The 18545-nt window shown below is 40.5% G+C and overlaps 2 protein-coding genes across 4 annotated transcripts in view; one reads left to right on the forward strand and one right to left on the reverse strand.

The window, feature by feature from the left end:
• LOC142106977 (espin-like) overlaps positions 1 to 6739 on the forward strand; it is a 128822-nt gene extending 122083 nt beyond the window's left edge. For 2 of the 3 annotated variants that reach the window (XM_075190065.1, XM_075190067.1), the window contains 3 exons: positions 5368 to 5447; positions 5560 to 5571; positions 6141 to 6739. In XM_075190065.1, coding sequence (XP_075046166.1) covers positions 5368 to 5447; positions 5560 to 5571; positions 6141 to 6288 — 240 coding nt within the window. In that variant the 3' untranslated portion in view covers positions 6289 to 6739. The remainder of the gene's footprint in view (positions 1 to 5367; positions 5448 to 5559; positions 5572 to 6140) is intronic. The other variant, XM_075190066.1, reaches the window with a different exon arrangement.
• Positions 6740 to 11907: 5168 nt separating this feature from the next.
• The window catches only part of TNFRSF25 (TNF receptor superfamily member 25), a 46610-nt gene continuing 39972 nt past the window's right edge, over positions 11908 to 18545 (reverse strand). Inside the window, exons 8-10 of the mRNA XM_075190068.1 lie at positions 18327 to 18346; positions 13780 to 13885; positions 11908 to 13229 (exon numbers count right to left, since the gene is read on the reverse strand). Of these exons, the coding sequence (XP_075046169.1) occupies positions 12943 to 13229; positions 13780 to 13885; positions 18327 to 18346 (413 nt within the window). The 3' untranslated portion in view covers positions 11908 to 12942. The remainder of the gene's footprint in view (positions 13230 to 13779; positions 13886 to 18326; positions 18347 to 18545) is intronic.

Raw genomic sequence — 18545 nt, forward strand, 5'->3', positions numbered from 1 at the left:
ACAATTCTCTGTTGTCTGTCAGTCAACCAATGTCGTATCAGCTTAACCACCATCGACTAAAATCTCAACATTCCGACTAATTTATCATTTTTCAATGTGGGACCAAGTTCTTAATTAATTTTAGATAAGCTTCATCTCTGGCTTCACCTTGATTTTCTTAGTCAACCTGTCCAAAACATTGTTAGATGACCCCCCCCCCACCACCACCACCTCTCAGTAAGTCCATGCCCCTTGGGAGCATTTTTTTTGCTGCATTTGAGATATTCTACAATACTTTCTGTCAGCAGAAAGTCTATTAATTTCCCCCCTTCTGATGTCAGACTCACTGGTCCGTAGTTTCAGAGTGTCCCCTCCTTCCACTTTTATGAAGCCGGACTACACTCTTTCCCAATCCTCTGGCAGTTCTCCGGTTAATAATGATTGGTTGAATAATTCAATGAATGGCTTAACCAGCGACCTTTTTAGTTATTTTGGATGTTTCCTATCCGGCCCTGATGACTTGTCTACTTTCAGTTTTGAGAGTTGTCAGGATTATCTTATCTCTACTGTCTCTACTATCTTTTGTCAGGATCATCTTATCATATCTCTACTTTTTTTTTTTTCCTCGTCTATAGCCCTGCTACTTAAAGATACTTTTCCTTCTCCTGTAAATACCGAACATAAATATGTGGGATTTTTTGTCTTCTACTGATTTGTATTTTTTCCATCAAAATTAGTAATTAGATACAAATGTGTGAAGTTATTAATTAGATGTTAATTAGAGAAGTTAGCCTAGTAGTGTTTCGCATAAGTACTTAGGAACGAGTCTTTGAAGTACAGTGTGCACAATATCAATGCAAAACAAAAATATGATCTTAGAACAATTCCTTTTTTCGGGGGGTGGGGAGTGTTGCAATGTTTATTGATGAGTGCCACTTTATGAGGTTATGTTAGTCTTCCATGAATATTCACCATGAATTGAGAAGGTGAATAACTATGACATTTTATAATAGTGGATATGGAGGCAATGCAACATGAAGAAACACAAGGGTAGTGTACTTGGTACCACCATGATTTGGTAACAGCCAGGAAAATTTAATTGTAAGTTTGCTAATGCAGTTGATTGGCTGCGAGGGCTTGTCCAATCAGCGGCATTGACAACCTTGTTCTGTGTGTATTTCATATAAACTTCTTGCTGTTATTCCTGTAGAGAGAATGGGTGTAGGACCTAGCTGGGTGAGATTCTCCCTAACCCTACTACAAATCTTTACCTGGACATTTCCTATAATGTTCACTCAGCTTTATGCAAGGACCATTTAAACTGAACTTTACCTTAGAGATGAGAGACCTGGGTTCATCATATTTGGATCCTGAAATTTAGCCCTTTTCTTTAATACTCAAACCCTTGACAAAACCCTTTAAATCTTTAATTGACCAGTTGAACAATTGCTTTAATAGATTAAACCGGTGCACTTTGTTTGACCTGTGAATCAGTTCCGATATGTCAAATTGCTAAGCGGAGATGGGGTTAGAAGTGGGATTCTAATAACTGAATAGTTTTGCATGCAAATTTCTTTTTTAAGGTGATTTTCTACTACAGATATGCATCTAATGCATGATTTTAATAGCATTTTTCATCTATTGAAGAGCCAACAGTTTGAAAGTTTTACTGTGTGTCTACTATTGTGGTTACTTTGCAGTGTAACTTTCAGCTGAACGTTTTGTTTTTGTTTTTTTCCTGAAAGTTGTCTGTGTGCAGGTTCAGCTACTATAATTGCTTAATAAAGTACTCTTGGAATTAAATGAATCTGTTTTGGGGTTTTTTCCGCTTGTTTTATACCGGGCACTAGAATAATAAACCGTATATATTGCAATAAAATATAATGTCAGGAAATTGAAACCATGTTCAAACCCAGTCTTGTTTTACAGAATAAATTTAATTATCAATGTGACAAGTTACCTGCAGTGGTGATCTCACAGATGGGTGACCGAAGGAAGTTAATAGATTTGTATGTTGGGACAAGTTTACGTAGGGGTACACACCTAAAACTGAAAATTTTGTGTAGAGTTCAAGGAGTTAAGATTTAAAGCAAGTAGAATTTTTCTTTTAATGTGTTCTAAGCCTGATCAGCCGGGCTCCTAAAGGCTGTAATGGTCACATGTTGTACCCCTCTCGTCCCCACCCTCTCAAATCTCCCAGTCATTAAGGCAAGTTTGTAGGTGAGGGGGGGGGGGCCTCTTCGACGCTTGACCATTATAACGATCGGGACACCAGAGGATCTGGCGGATAAGGTATGTAGGACTTTATATGAAATACATTTTTGTTTTCTTGGCAGAGATTTGGTTAATTGCTTTAAGACACGAGAAGAAATTCGTGACGTGAAGCCCGTTGTTCTTCTGTGTTATCGGAACCCATATGGGCCTAGAATCCGCCCGTGGATCCAATGGCCATTGTAAGCGTACAGTGTAGTATGCTTATGAAAAGTGACGTTGCCCATAGCAACCAATCAGATTCTGTCCTGTCTGTGGTACAGTTTATAAAACAGATGCAAACATCTGATTGGTTAAAAGAAAGTGTTTGTTACCCAAAACAGCCAGTTTTCATAATTGTCACCCACCATGGTGAAGTGTTGGTTGTATTTGGTCATTGGCGTGGGGATTGGAGGGTGCGATATTTTGAGAGCAAATTGGTTATAATTTGTGTAGCATGTAAGAAGAAAATGTTTGAACGAAAACTTTTTCTTAAAATGTTAAGGAGTTTATAAATGGCCACTAAACCCACAATCTAACTCTCCTCATACGAAAGGGCTAATAAGAGATATATATATATATATTTCTTAATTTTATATGCAGTCACAGCAGTGAATCATCCCATATGTAAACCTGTATTGTAGGTTTAGTGGCCTTGTCATGTTTGCAAAGTGATGCAGTGTTACGTGTTTTTATAGGCATGCTTTCATGTGTATCTTAGTCTTATTCCTAAAATGAGAATTATTTGTGCTTTTAAATGTAACCTTTTTACGTGTTGTCCGTGTTGTAACATGGTAAGAGATCAGCTGAGCTAGGCCAGCTCTTACATGGATGTACATGGTACATGTGTTGCATGATCTCATTAGTTGTGGGTCTGGTGAGGGGTGATTGGGGTCTAAGCTCTTCTCCTTGCACTGAGCAACAGAGCAGGTCGTTATTGATTGATGCTGTGAAGTCCCTTTCACTGCTGGGAAAGTAGAATCTTTGTTCCCAGCAACAAACAGGAGTTTGAGTGACAGGTGACCGGGTCATGTGACAGGCCGCAGGTGGAGGGGGTTGTATTTCATGAATGTTCTGCAGCAGGGAGGGTAAAAAACAGATTCGGCATGGAGAGGTAAGTGCGACTAAAACCGTCAGACTGAGGATGAACTAAAGGATAAAATGACAGAAAATTCTAATGGTACAATTGGTGCTTATAGCTATTTTGTTTTCAAACATATGTATATATAATAAGTAATCCCCCCTCCCCTCCCCAACAAAAAGACCATATCCACCCTCAGATATTTTGTCTATATTACCTTCATTTTGTAACTGTCAGCGAATTTGTATGTTTTCTTTTTCTAATAAAATGTGAGTTACAGAAAGTGACAATGACAAAAATTGCATATAACCGTTAGAGCCAATAACTGCGTAACAGCCTTACTGAATGTTCTTTATGTTGGAGTGTAGATATACATTAAGTATTAGAAGAAGTGCACTTACTCTTCCACATGCATAGGTATATTTATCAGTACATGATTACTCTGCAGTGTTACATCACAACAATACCTTGATCAGACATTCAAAGAGATTTCCCGTCCCCAACAATGATGACAACACAACAATGTCCAAAAATATTTATCTACACATTCCCAATCCAGCTCTCCAACCCAAGTACATGTGCACAAAGGGCATACTTGACTACTCTCCCTGAATGTCCAGGAGACTCCTAAATTTTTGGGAGCTCTACCGGACTCCCGTTGGTCAAGTGGGTGGGGGTAAACGTGTCATCCTGGCCCGCCCCTGCTATAATGGACTGAAATTGGTATTGTATAGCAGGGGGTGAGGCCTAATGACAGGATTAGTGTGGACACACACCCCAAGAAACGGAGATCTCCCGGAGGGGTTGGCAGGTATGACAAAGGGTCTTTACCACAATATTCTGTTAGAGAAACAACAACTTTTAAAACTGTTTATCTTAGTTTGTGGATTCTATAACTGCGTTGGACTTTGAGTAAATTGTACATATGTGATATCCTATATTATTGGGGGAATTAACTGGGTAGGCTTTGTAAGTGGTACTAATCTTGTGCTAGTAAATTTTGTTGCTGAATAATGACAGTATAACAACGATGGGGAAAATAAATATATATTGTGTAATGTAATATGCCACCAAGTTAATATACGCTGCTCGTGGATAGACACACAACTAAACATTAAACTTGGTTGAAGAGACAGAATTCTAAGGATTGGTCTCGCCAGTACGGTATAAAACGCCACAATTCACCAAGGGAAAAGTACAGGAAAGTATTTCAGAATATTGAAGTGTGTTAACAATGAGAAAAATATATATATATATTATTTTAACAGTATCAGTGAGGAAAGAAGAACTGATTTTGGCCCACTAAAGGGGTGCGTGTTTACAGTAGTTGGAGATTTGGCACCGTAACACCAGCTGACCTGATTTAAATAGACAGCCCAAATCCAGCGCTAGATTCTGTTGTCACTAAACATGGTACATATTGTGGCCTCTAACATTCTTCCTCTAGTTTTATTCACATTCCTCCGTCTGTCTCGCTATTATACGGCAGACCTCAGTCATGTGAGGGTCTTTCCGTTCCAAGTCACAAGATTGGAGTTGTCTACCTGACAACCAAGAGTTTCATTATACCTTGGGGTGGTGGAATATATCAATGTACAGTAATATATCTTTTTTTTTTTTCTTCATTCTTATTTTCAATATGATGAGGGGAATGGGTTCTAGGTCAGAGATTCTCAAAACAAGCCTCTCAATCCCCCCAGCAGGTCATGTTTTCAGGATATCCTATTGTGGCAACTGGAACGATCATTTTTTTTTTTTAAAGTGATAATCACACTTAAATAGAATTATTTACCAGTGTTTGATCACAAAAATCCTGATTCTTGAGGACCAAAGTTAAGAAACTTTGCTTTGTAGGGGACCTTATAATAAAAGTAACCTTTGTTTTGTATCAGGCAAAAGGGATCAGATAGAAGAAAGCTTTATGAGACAGAGTGGATTTATTAAAATGATAACCAATTGTTTGTAGCTGTAGATATAGATATGATTGTAACAGTGATTTTTACGGTGGGTACCTGTCATTCTGCGATGTATTGATCCAATGTTCCCGTTTCACTTAGGAACAGGAGGAAGTTGCCCGGTTGTCTACCATGCCGGCGTGGCGGAGAGAGATTCTAAGGAAGAAGATGGAAGAAGAGAAGTAAGAATTAGTTTTATTGTAAATCACCGTCCATTTACATGTTTTTTTCACGTGTTTTATAAGAAATGTAACTTTTTCTCTCTTTTCTCATTTGCAACCGTACGTGTGGCAGGGAACAGAAACGGTGAGTTGAGTCTGCTATTTTATTGAGAATGTCAAAATATCCTATGTTTTAGCTGGATTGATAGATTGCCCTTCGTTTGACTTAGAGGGGAGGTCCTCCCAGACACATTTTACTCACAAATATCAGGACACTGTGGCCAGAGCATTGATTGGTCAGTTCTTTCCAACCTATCACAAGCCCTTATGTGTCGGAGCTTTGGAATTCCCAAATTCTGCCGTCAGTGGTTGGTCAGATCTATATGAAAGGGCCAGGAGCTTTGTAAGTAGAGTGAATGAGTTGGGGTAGGGGAGGAGAGACCGCAGACCCCCACCACAGTAGCATTATTGGGAAGGGAGCCGTATTCATGTTTAAAGTTGAAGACCCCTTTAAGTACTAAAAACCTCCTGAAACAGAAACCAAACACTGTGGGTCTAATACAAATATATATATAATGAATATTTGTATTAGACCTACTGTTTGGTTGTTTTTTTTTGTAGTTTCAATGAAAGTCTCTTTAATACTCGTTTTTGTATTTTGTGACTATTTGTAAGCAATACAATTTTAAATCGTGCTGTATATTCCCCTTCCAGGAAAGAACAAGAGAAGCTAAAGAAGGAAGAGGCAGAGCGTGAAAAAGAGCAGTCCGAGAAGCTTAGAACACTGGGCTACGACGAATCAAAGTTAGCACCTTGGCAGCGGCAAATTATCCTAAAGAAAGGGGACATAGCGAAACATTAGGCGTAACGCGCTGTGCATCCTTCACCTGTTAACGTCAAGTCAGAGTTTCTGTTGTCCGCTGTTCTACGTGCAGAGGTCTTGGAAACGTTGCAACGTAACTAGAAGTCCCTCTCAGCCCACCGGGGGGTCCCAGGATCCTGTGTGGACTTAAGGAACCAAGATTAATGCAAATATTTCCATGTATATCAAGGCTTAAAGGTTTTCGTTTAGACCATCCTCCGACTTAGAGGTATCAAAATAATCTATTTAGAGCTGTTTATAGACCTACCAAAATGTAGCAATTTATTATTATTATATTTTTTTTTCTTAAATTCTGATGTTAGCTGACACTCTTTTCCTTAATAGATAGTGAAACCTTAAACGCAGGACTCTTTGTATAAAAGGGCAATTATGACACCAATGTATATGCAGATGATTTGGGATCTTATCAGAAATAAATATAATTAAAGTTGTCGACCTTTGGACAATCCCTTCTCATTCATAGAGCCTTCTCCTATTAGCGTAGATGAGCCCACCCGCCACCTCCTTAGACTCTTGACGTACTTTGAATGGTACTACACATTATTCAAGCTTTAGTTACATACCTCAGCGTGGGTGGGTTTCAAATCAATGGCTTGTCCAGACTTGGCTTGGATAGTTCTTGGTGTAGATTTATTCAACATTCTAAAAAGGAAAAGTAAAGGTGTTGCCCATGGCAACCAATCAGATAATTTATCGTGTACATTCTAGAACACGATCGCTAGAATCTGATTGGTTGCTACGGGCAACACTTCCACTTTTCCTTTATAGAAGGTTTGATAATTCTACTCCCTACTCTCCCCTCCATGGTCGATAGAAAAAGGTATTTACAAGGGTGTAGTGAGAACTCCAACTCACGCCCCACTGTGGGAAGGATAAAATATGGTTTTTATCATGAGGGCGGACTTTTTACCCTTCTACGCAGTAATCTTCCTCTCTGTGATGACCATTTTCTGCTCAGATAAGCTGACTGCACTGCCCTTAATTTTTAACTTCAAACATTGTGGAACTGCTATACGTGTGTTAGATGTCTTTTTAAAGTTCTATTTCTACCTTTTTACATTTCAGGAATATATTCCCCAGCGTTAACGGTCATATTTATTATCAACAGTAGACATCACTCCTTATCTAATACAGCCCTGATGCGTATTGCTCTACACATGACATGCAAAAAAGTTTGACAGGTGTCTGAAACTTTATGCTAAAATCATCAAAATACACAAGAAAAGTACTTGTGTAAGTCGAATGCTACCATTGTTTTACACTCTTATTATGTTCATTCATTTTTTTAAGACAAAGGGATAGCCTCTTGTTTAATTATTAGAGGTGTCCCCCACTCATTAATAGTTGCCCCAACTGCGTGGGAGTTTGTTCCCGCCACTCCCCACTGTTCATAAAAGATATGAGAGATTGTAGAACGTGAGAACCACAGGCATCCACTGTGCTGATTGGATGGCTATGGCTATTGTCCAATCAGGCGCTGCTTCGTAACACACCGCCTGGCTCGCCAACTTCAGCCCTGGGAGCTCTTTTCTATCTCTAATCGCTAAACACTGTGTACCAGCGCTGATTACACTTCTAATTGTGGGGATCACAGGGAAGGGTCAGCATCTGAATTATTACACATAGGGAGCAACTACAACCACCATCAGGTTTGGGATAATTTTCAGTTAAAAAGGATGACTAACTAAAATACTATATGTACTTACATCACTGCTAGTGGGCAAACTGTAATGTAATTGGATGAGACGTTTTCTTCTGTTCTTAATTTTCTTTCAGTAGGGTACATACTATGTAGTTAAACTAAACATGTGCCTAGCACGGTTCACGGGGCTAAATGACGTGTATATGTCAATTATATTTACTTTATTTAGATTTTAATTTTCTCTTTTTTTCTGCTATTTGAACTTCACCGGCTACCTGTTGTTCTCTTTCCTGCCATTGGGGGCACTGTGACCATGGAGGTTAGCAGGTGGACCAGGAGCTAGGGAACTTTAATAGTTAAACTATTTAGCGTGTAGCACCTGTCCTATATAGACCCTTTCATCTGAACAACTTCAGTTTCTTCAAGTGGACTTTGGAGCAGGGGGTCTTTCTAAATCCGTGCACTTACTAGAGAGCTTACAGAGGCCGCTTTTGTGCCTAAAATGGTATGTCATTTGAACCAGGAGATTGTCGTTCCAAGTGTTGGCTATCCTGTGACACTCCAGGTGTTGTGAAACTACAAGTCCCAGCATGCTTTGCCTATATATAGCAGCTTATTGCTGGAAGGGTATGCTGGGACTTGTAGTTTCACAACACCTGGACTTGCCCCCCCGGGCTAAAATTTGGAAGCTCTGTCGTGCCCCCAGGCAGCTCTGTGGTCGTCCACATCTTTCCTAAATTTTGTAGGTTGCGTGCTTTGCTCCTCCGGATGCTAATTTCGTGCACAATGTCCTACAGGCAGCTGTTTTAGAGCAATCCCACCCTTAGGGGTAGCTTCGGGCTGTCCCCATAGTCACAGTGTCCCCCAGTGGCAGGAAAGAGAAAATAAGATTGTCTACTCACCCTAAAATCCATTTCTCTCATTTATCATGTGCAGTGCAAAACATCATCTATAGAGCCTTCCCATCGCGCTTCAAGGTGGGAATCTAGGTACATGGCTCCACCAAATGGGATTTGCATTGCGCCTTTAGCCTTTTAGGATTCAATCTTGGCGAGAGGGGTTCAAAGAGCACCGACAGCCAATCGGCAAATTACAAATCAGAATCCAGGTTTAATGTCTGCAAATTTTAAGTAGAGTAATGAAAAGTGAGTTATGGTTTTTAATTCATTGTCAGCCGGACAAACTCTTCTATGGTGTTTTTAGAAGTACATTTAATGGCGTTTCCAGCGTCTCTCCATAAATACTAAATATTTCACGTATTATCCGTGCATCTTATAACACACTAGGAAGGATTTTCATCAGAACAGGACATCATTATAGGGATTTTTAAATATTGTATATAATGATAAAAATAGATATATGTTTACTGTTAGACATTTGAGAATGTCAAACTTGTTGGGTGTACAATTTCTTTTTTCTTTTTTTTTTTTAATACATATTTTAAATAGAAGAAATGGTAAAATATATATATATATTAACATATTTGGTTTATAAATTATATATAATAAGACACAGATGCCATACTCATTGTCACTGCCATGTTATTAACTATTGCATGTTTGTGCTGCTTTCCACACACAGATACATATATATATATATATAAATATACATAAAGATCTATATTGTCTAAATGCTACGAAAATAAATATATAGTATGTTTTCAAAAATATAATGCATCATTTGTGCGTTTGTTAAGGCTGAGTGAGTGTCCTGTGTTCACCATAAACTGTGTTAAAATGCGGCCGTCTGCTTTTTGAAATAAAATTATTTTTTTAAAAGGATAAAACTCTGAAGGGTCATTTCTGTAAAAGCAAAAAAAAAGCGGCTTGGCATGAATTGTTGGTTAGATACATTCTCTAAAAGAGCGTATCTAAGGCTCTTCCTCCTTCACGGTTTACAAATGGTTTCCAGTGTTTACAGGTTTCTTCAGATAGTTTCCTATGCTTTAAGAAGACAGCCACACAAAATATTATATCAAAGGGGGCAATTCAATTTAGCTTGCACTACATGTACACATGCCAAATGGCGGGTAACCTATTCAGTACCGGTACCCGCAATGCTCATTGCGCTTGTCAATTTTTGCTTGCACCTCATAAAACCACTTAAGTTTTCGGTAGGGTTCTTTAAATTGAAAAAAATAAATAGTTTTTAAAATAAAAAATTAAGTAAATTTGGTCCTTCTAAATTTGCCATATTAACATTTTTATATTTTCTTCTATCCATATCAGACTATTATTATTATTATTGAAATGTTTTGGCATGTCCTACAGAGAAATTTTTGCATAGTACCTATGAGGAAAAAATTAGGAAATTTAGTCACCAGAGTAATGCAACATTCACTCTTTTTACTATATGGGAAACGATTTATCATCCATGACATTGAGATTAATATTACATTGTTTTTTTTCAGCATCTGTGACGTAAATTCTTAACATTTCCAATTAAATAGCATAACATGTATTTAGGAATTACAATGTTTATGTGACAAATTAAGGCTGGCACGTGGCGTGGTTAGCATTGCAGCAATGGGGCAAGGACTGATGTGATGTGAAGTATTCTTTGTACAGCGCTATGTAATAGGGTGGTGCTGAATTAACAATAACTTGGGTATGTCACTGCCATTTTGTGGACTGAACCAATATTTGTTATATCTGAGGTAAACAGATGCACGTACCAGGCAGCCATCTTTATAGTCCCATCCTGCCAAACCCCAGATATGTATTTCTTAAAGTGGCAGTACCAAAACCATTATAAACAACACATGGGAATGTAGGTTATCAATTCACTTGGATCCAGGGCTTCATTGGCCTTAAAGTACCTCAGTGAGATCAATGGTTCCTATAAATTGAGCCTCATACTCCTGCTTTGGTTCAGTTCACAAAATGGCTGCCACCAATGTGCAGTCTGTAAGTGCATTTTTTTTTTTTTTAATACCATACATGAAAAGATAATACGCTTTACAGAACAGTTGTTTTTTTGTTTTTTTTACGTTTTATTTGAGTTGAATACATGGAAAATACCAATCCTACCTCAGTTTTCCTTTGTTACACATGTAATTCCTTCACTTTCCTTCTGTATAACAAGACATATACACATTTAAAAAAAACAAACACATTATATTCTAATGTTGACTTTATGAAAGATACTCTTTAAAACCAAAACCGGTTCAACAATAAGTGCGCTTACACCCCGACTAATTAAAGGCTCGGTAAACCGTGTACATGTGAGCATTAAATAATCATTGCAAGCCATTTCGTGGCCTGAATCAATATCCCTGATAATCTAATCAATTCACTTGGAATCCGTGACATCACTGCGGTATAAAGCACGGTGGCTCAGTAGTTAGCACTTCTGCCTCACAGCACCGGGGTTGTGAGTTCGATTCCCGACCATGTCCTTATCTGTGAGGAGTTTGTATGTTCTAACCGTGTTTGCGTGGGTTTCCTCCGGGTACTCCGGTTTCCTCCCACACTCCAAAAACATACTGGTAGGTTAATTGGCTGCTGACAAAATTAACACTAGTCTGCCTGTGTTGGGAAATTTAGACTGTAAGCTCAAATGGGGCAGGGCGCTATAATAAATAAATGATCATCCAACTACAGAGTATAGACCAATGCTCACAAGGATACAAAACATACTCAAATCACAAACAATTTACCTTCATGGCATTTAATATCTTATATTTAAAAACGACACCACGACCCACGACCCCCCCCCCCCCCCCCCCCCGCCTCACAGCTCTGGGCAATCCTCTCCTCATTGAACTGTTTGGCAGAGCTCCTCACAGTGATTGTAGGTGCTTGTTGATCAGGTTTTCCTGTATGACTTTTATTTTCAGGTTAACAGCTGAGCAGTAGATAGGCGCTTTAAAAAAATAAGCCGTTTCATAAGGTGAGAGTCTTACAGTTTCCTTAGTAACAGAAGTTCTCTGTATCATATTACATTCACACATGGAGGATGTCAGTGTCGTCACATCACTTTTAAAAATAGGAGATAACTGGCATTTCATGCTTTACTATTTAAGCCTTTTTGCCGTCATGGTCTAAGAGCTGTGGGGTGTACCTTCTGCCATTGGTTATGGGTGGGGAGGTTCAAATGTTTTATGGCAGGTTTGATATAAGACTGAGCAAATATTTTAGGGGTTTTGTCTCTTTTTTTTTTTTTTTAATTTTCTAATTGACCTCTGGCAATTATTTTTGCACTGATTTACTGAGCAGGGTCCCCCGTGGCACAGAGTAGTGATGTGAGGTTCCCGTCAAACTGCAGCAGGGAAATTTGGGGAGGGGTAGATTTGCTTAAACTTTTTTAAAAAGTAGAAGTGTTGCACATAGCAACCAATCAGATTCTAGCTATCATTTATCAACTACATTCTAAAAATGATAGCTAGAATCTGATTGGTTGCTATGGGCAACACCTCCACTTTTCCTTTTTAGAAATTTTATTAAATCTACCCTTGGTATTAAGCCCACATCCTAGATGAAATGGAATTTTCACATCAGCTAGTTAACAGCGCAATAGTCAGTTTAGTACATTTATTTTGCTGAGGGTAAGGTAGTTTTTTTGTTGTTTTTTGAAACATCCTGTTTCAGTGCATAATTTCAAACTTTTTATAACCAAGTTATCCCCATTATTATTATTTTATTAAAAATGCAGAACAACAAAACACCTCAGTCATCATATTAATGGGGGAGGGAATTATCCTGGCAACTGGATTCCACAATTTTAAAGCTGTCTGGTAAACCTGCCTTTTTTGGTCTAGCATTCCGTAGCTTTACTACTGTTACTGTAAAGAATCCTTTCCCTGAAGACACAATGTCATTGCAACATGTCAATATGGCCAACCAAGTTTCTTGGCAAGTCCTACTCTGTATTAGAAGATCTCCCGTTCAATCTGTTGTTCCATTGTGTGAATAAGGAGGACCAATCCCCAAAACTGATGTAGTGCTTAATGCCCTACTTTCCTATCGTCCTTCGGAAGCACTTCTCTAGAATTAAGAATAATGTTCTATTTTCGTTCTAAGTTCTTCCGCGCACCCCGATAGGTTCATCTTGTCCAGAGCACGGTATATTGATTCCACAGCCGCCAGTTTGAGTCTACACCATCTCCTGAGCATCTCGTACTGCTGGTCTCGAAAGTTGCCAACCTCCACTTCCACCATCTCTATCTCCTTGTCGGGGAGCTCCAACGTCCTCATAAACTCTTTCCATCGCCTGACCGGGACGCAGTCGATGATGTCATACAACGTGCACCCTTTCTGGAGAACCGAGGTAACATGACCTGCCCGAAATTCAAAGTATCACCGTGTCAGTGTTTATCTGCATTGAGACAGTCACCATTTATACCACTGAATATTTCATGCAGCCATTGAATTGAATTCTATTGTGACAAGAAGGTGAGCAGACGCGGATAATAAAATATGTGTAAATATTTAATGAAGTACAGGACTCACGGAGTGGCTTTCTTCCTAACTGCGAACTCCGCTTTACAAACTAATTGTGGTATTGTCCTCTATTGCTAATATAAAATATAGACCATTCTATATCTTCGTGATAGAAATGTGTACAAATTCTATAAATATTTAACCTGTTACTTTGCAAATAGTTACAACAATCATAACAACAACAATTTGGAGTTGTTAACGCCAAGGTTGCAAAAGTTGTTTTGTTACTTTTGTTTTTTGTTTATAGACCTTTTGTTTTTGTGAAATTGGGCTTTTATATTTACATGGTGATAATAGATCCACTTTAGTGTCATCACTAAGAGAAAAATGTTAGAAATGGCAAATGACGTTTGACAGTCCAGCATTTTCCAGAATTTGTGTTCTTACCCGGAGAAGCGTCTGGTTTTGCGGCAGTAACAGTTTCTTGTAACTTGAGTAAAACATTAGACTCTGGGCACGGTTGTGTTAAGTTTGGGGGTTCCCCTTGTCCACACTTTAAAAAAAAAGAAAAGAAAAAGACAAAAAAACAGCGAAATTAAATTTATTTATTACAGAATCAATTCCCAAATACCTGGAATGTACATTATGTTTCATGTAACTATATATCACTGTTCCTAAAAACATCTTGCAATCAGGACTATAACACTGGTCAAGTACTGTGGTCTTCTAATTACAAACTCTCCCCTGATCTGTGGTTTCATTGCATATTGTATCAATCCCCCTGCAAAGGCAAACCGAGGGGAGGGGGGGGGGGTTCCTAGTGCCTGGAAACCCCCCTCCAAGCCTGGGGCACTGTATCATTGAGGTGGCTGGACCCTGCTCCCACTTCACACGGCTCTGCTTGAAAAGGGAGAGCTGCGTGCACCTAACAGTAGTGCACGCAGCATTGCCCGTGTATATTATGGGGATAGGAAGAGTTGGAGAGCAGCCAAGCACTGTCTAAAATTATAGCTACGCCCCCATGCATGTTGGTCACGCCCAATGGCGGCGTGGTGTGGAAACCCCCCCTCTACATATCCTGCGTTTTCCACTGCCCTGAACTGATGTAGTGTTAATTCCATAACTCAATCGTTCTGCTTTAGATTTGGAGTTACGTCAAATACACAAAAGGCATAAAAATGTCAGCATTGGTGAATTTATCTAGAAATCAGTCATGTGTTAGTCTAAAGTTAAGCTGACTTGGAATTTTGTGAATTTGGCCCCTTGCATGTAGACCGTGCATGTAAATGTTAATGTGGTGAGGAGAGATTGGCTTTGGCATCATCAGAAAAAAAAACATTTTAAAAATGTCAAGTAGATGTTAACGATTAGTTAGAAAAACTGCAACGGAAACACCTCTTCTGACAGAATTTTACCACTAAAAAGCAGCTCATCATAAAAATGCACATGCAGTAAGATGTAAGATATACTAGATATGCCACATCTAGCGTAATATCTATACAGCACTCAAGCACTGCCTTCCTGTATGGGTTCTGTGGCCTGATTACCGATCTGGTCACATCGATGAGCGTGATTAAGGGGTTATAAAACCCTCGATCAGCGGTGGGAGTCGTAACTTAATGACATTTGGAGGCCAAAGTTGAACATTGCTTTATTTTTCTGGCTTCTATGTTTCTTAGTCAAGTATTTATACCATCAGAGTTGTTTTTATTTTTTTGCCTTTGGATATGACACGGCTCTGCTGCGCTCTCAGCACTGGATACAGTTGTATTCCAGAGTAGCTCTGCGTCGTATCCAAGGTCAATACCAACTACCAACTCAGTCTGTCCATACAAAATAAAAAAAAATCATGCTGGAAAGATAAAGCAATGCATTTAGTAACAGAGGAATGATTCCTGTACGATCTGTATTATTTGTCTCCACGCAGCCAGTTGTTTCGGCTCAAACACGACGGTAAACTTTGCATAAGGTCCTGTTGTTTCAGTCTGACTCACAGGGAAAGCAAACGCCATACACTATTCATGGAGCACATATTTAATGCATACAGCACTGAATGTTTTATCACGTGTTCTCTGTTGCTAGGCAACGACAGGAAACAGGAATATAAACATGTCTTCACTATGCTAACACGGCCGGCTATGGGACTAGGAAGAGACGTATGGGGACATCAGACTAAAATATGACCCATTTTAAACACAAAGTTTACTCTTTTTTTTTTTTTTTTTTAATACTCATCTTTTTGTGTAAAGTACATGGCTATATAAAGTGGTTTGTGGAAAGCTGTTCTTCAATTACCCTCTGTAAAGAAATTGATTGACTAAGTGATATTTAGATAAGCTACTTCTGTAAATCCAATCCTGTCGCTCTTGTAAAGGAAATTAAAAAGCTGAGTACATAGTAACAGGAGTATTGTCACCGGCCTCCAGAAATAAGGGAACAGAGGTGTTTATTGTGCACAAGTTTTGTGCAGTAACTGTGAAATATCAAATACACTGGTTATGTGACAGTCAGTGGTCAAAGTGGAAATTTAGACTTGTTGGTATGGAGCGGTCACTTTGAAATGAACGGCTGGGGAGCACCTGAAATTTTAGATGCATTTTAACTCTATACGTGTATGTGTGTGTATAAAATATATATCTATATATCTCTCTCACACAGTCGCACACACACACAATGATGTAAGGCTATCCACTCTGTGTCCCTCCACCTCTCCCTTCTGTCTCCTTTGTGTACTTATTTTCCCTCATATCTCTATAATATATTATAATACAACTCTCCAAAATATCTCCTTTACATTTTCCATGTTACCCTTTATCTTTCCCTGATCTGTCCTTTCCCTGTTCCTATGTGCCCCTATCTTCATATCGCTGATCTCTCCTGTGCCTCATATCGTACTTCTCTCATTCCTCCCTTACTCCTCCATCTATCCCTGTTCCTGCTCCTTTTATTCCCTCTCACTAGTGAATTCACAGGTTTTACCCTCTATCATCACGCTGTCTCCTCCGTCTCACTGCGGCCGCGGCCTCCTCCTCCGTCTCACTGCGGCGGCCTCCTCCTCCTCCTCCGTCTCACTGCGGCGGCCTCCTCCGTCTCGCTGCGGCGGCCTCCTCCTCCGTCTCGCTGCGGCGGCCTCCTCCTCCTCCTCCTCCGTCTCGCTGCGGCGGCCTCCTCCTCCTCCTCCGTCTCGCTCCGGCGGCCTCCTCCTCCTCCTCCGTCTCGCTGCGGCGGCCTCCTCCGTCTCGCTGCGGCGGCCTCCTCCTCCGTCTCGCTGCGGCGGCCTCCTCCTCCGTCTCGCTCCGGCGGCCTCCTCCTCCGTCTCGCTCCGGCGGCCTCCTCCTCCGTCTCGCTCCGGCGGCCTCCTCCTCCGTCTCGCTCCGGCGGCCTCCTCCTCCGTCTCGCTCCGGCGGCCTCCTCCTCCGTCTCGCTCCGGCGGCCTCCTCCTCCGTCTCGCTCCGGCGGCCTCCTCCTCCGTCTCGCTCCGGCGGCCTCCTCCTCCGTCTCGCTGCGGCGGCCTCCTCCTCCGTCTCGCTGCGGCGGCCTCCTCCGTCTCGCTGCGGCGGCCTCCTCCGTCTCGCTGCTGCCGCCTCCACCTCCTCCTCCTCCGTCTCGCTGCTGCCGCCTCCACCTCCTCCTCCTCCGTCTCGCTGCTGCCGCCTCCACCTCCTCCTCCTCCGTCTCGCTGCTGCCGCCTCCACCTCCTCCTCCTCCGTCTCGCTGCTGCCGCCTCCACCTCCTCTTCCTCCGTCTCGCTGCTGCCGCCTCCACCTCCTCCTCCTCCGTCTCGCTGCTGCCGCCTCCACCTCCTCAGTCTCACTGCGGCGACCTCCTCCTCCTCAGTCTCACTGTGGCCCAATCCCCCCGTCACCACACTGCGGCCCAATTCAGCACACTATCCTCCTCCGTTCTTTATTTATCTCTCTATAACCTTCTTCTGTTTTCCTCTCTTCCTTTGGTCTTCTGGCTCCTCTCCACTCCTCACTGACGATGTTGGGATGTGATGACGTCACGTCGGACAGTCAGTGAAAAGGGAGTAGAGCCCGCCGCCGCCAACACCAAGTATGTATTTACTGGGCCAGCGGACAAGCAGGGAGGCAGGGTGTTACATAATTAAAAACGGTTCTTTCAGAGAAAATTTGCATTTTAAGGAAGATTTGTTTTTTGAAAAAACAAATCTGAAGATATTTTTCAGACTAGCAAAAGAACAAAAGTGTTTGAACGGAGAAAGCGGAGCAGATCTCATTTTACAGGCAGCTGGAGAACTCCTGCAGAAGGGGACCCACTCCAAAACGCGTTGCCGGTAGGACAGTTGAAAGCGGTAACCGAATTCTTGCCTTTTGTATCTTATGTCTGTAAGTGCATTTGGTTTTACATTACAATAAAAGTATTGTTCCACGTGATCTATTGAGATCTCTTCTCCCATAGTGCTCCGCCTTATCCACTCAAACTGCTGATTTACACTTGAGGCAGTGACCGGAAATGCTTTTCCGTTGGCAGGAGCAGCTCATTCATTCATTTGGAATAGACGCATCAAATATTAAAGAGTATTTCAGGCAGAAGTTCTATCTTTGAGGGGAGATAGTCTATTGAAAACAGATGAACACACTGTTGCTGACATTTGACAAGATAGATTTTGAATAACCGACCTTCCTTAGAACCATCTGAAACCATGGAAACGGCCAGTCCACCGTTTGTTTACAGTATTTCAGCTGTTGCTACTGAATGTCAGTTATTTACAATATTATCAAATGGCAGCAACAGTGTTTCTCATATTTCAACAGTCAATTTCAGGCAAAAGTCCAACTTCAACTATCAGTACTTATGCCAATAAGTTGGGGTACCCAGTGTAATGATTATAAATCAGGAAATGTCATATTTTAGTGGAGTTACACTGCAATCATTTTGGATATCAAAAATGAAACCATTCCCTATAATGTAACATCTACTTAACTTCATATAATAAACATAGAAAGTAAAATAAATGGAAATACTCTTACCACTGTGAAGACATGTCCTCCTGAAAATGAAAACAAAATATATAAAACATTGTTACATTTTTTATTAATGATTCTGCCACACAGCAATGTTGTTTTTAAGGGGCCAAAAAAGTTTATAAATGAGCAATATAAACTCCGTTGGATAAGTACAAATAATCAAGATATGTGAAGTTTACTCTTATTTATTTTTATCCTTCATTGCAAAGAAGATTATCATCG

Source organism: Mixophyes fleayi, chromosome 11, assembly GCF_038048845.1.
Source record: "Mixophyes fleayi isolate aMixFle1 chromosome 11, aMixFle1.hap1, whole genome shotgun sequence".
Classification (NCBI taxonomy): Eukaryota; Metazoa; Chordata; class Amphibia; order Anura; family Limnodynastidae; genus Mixophyes; species Mixophyes fleayi.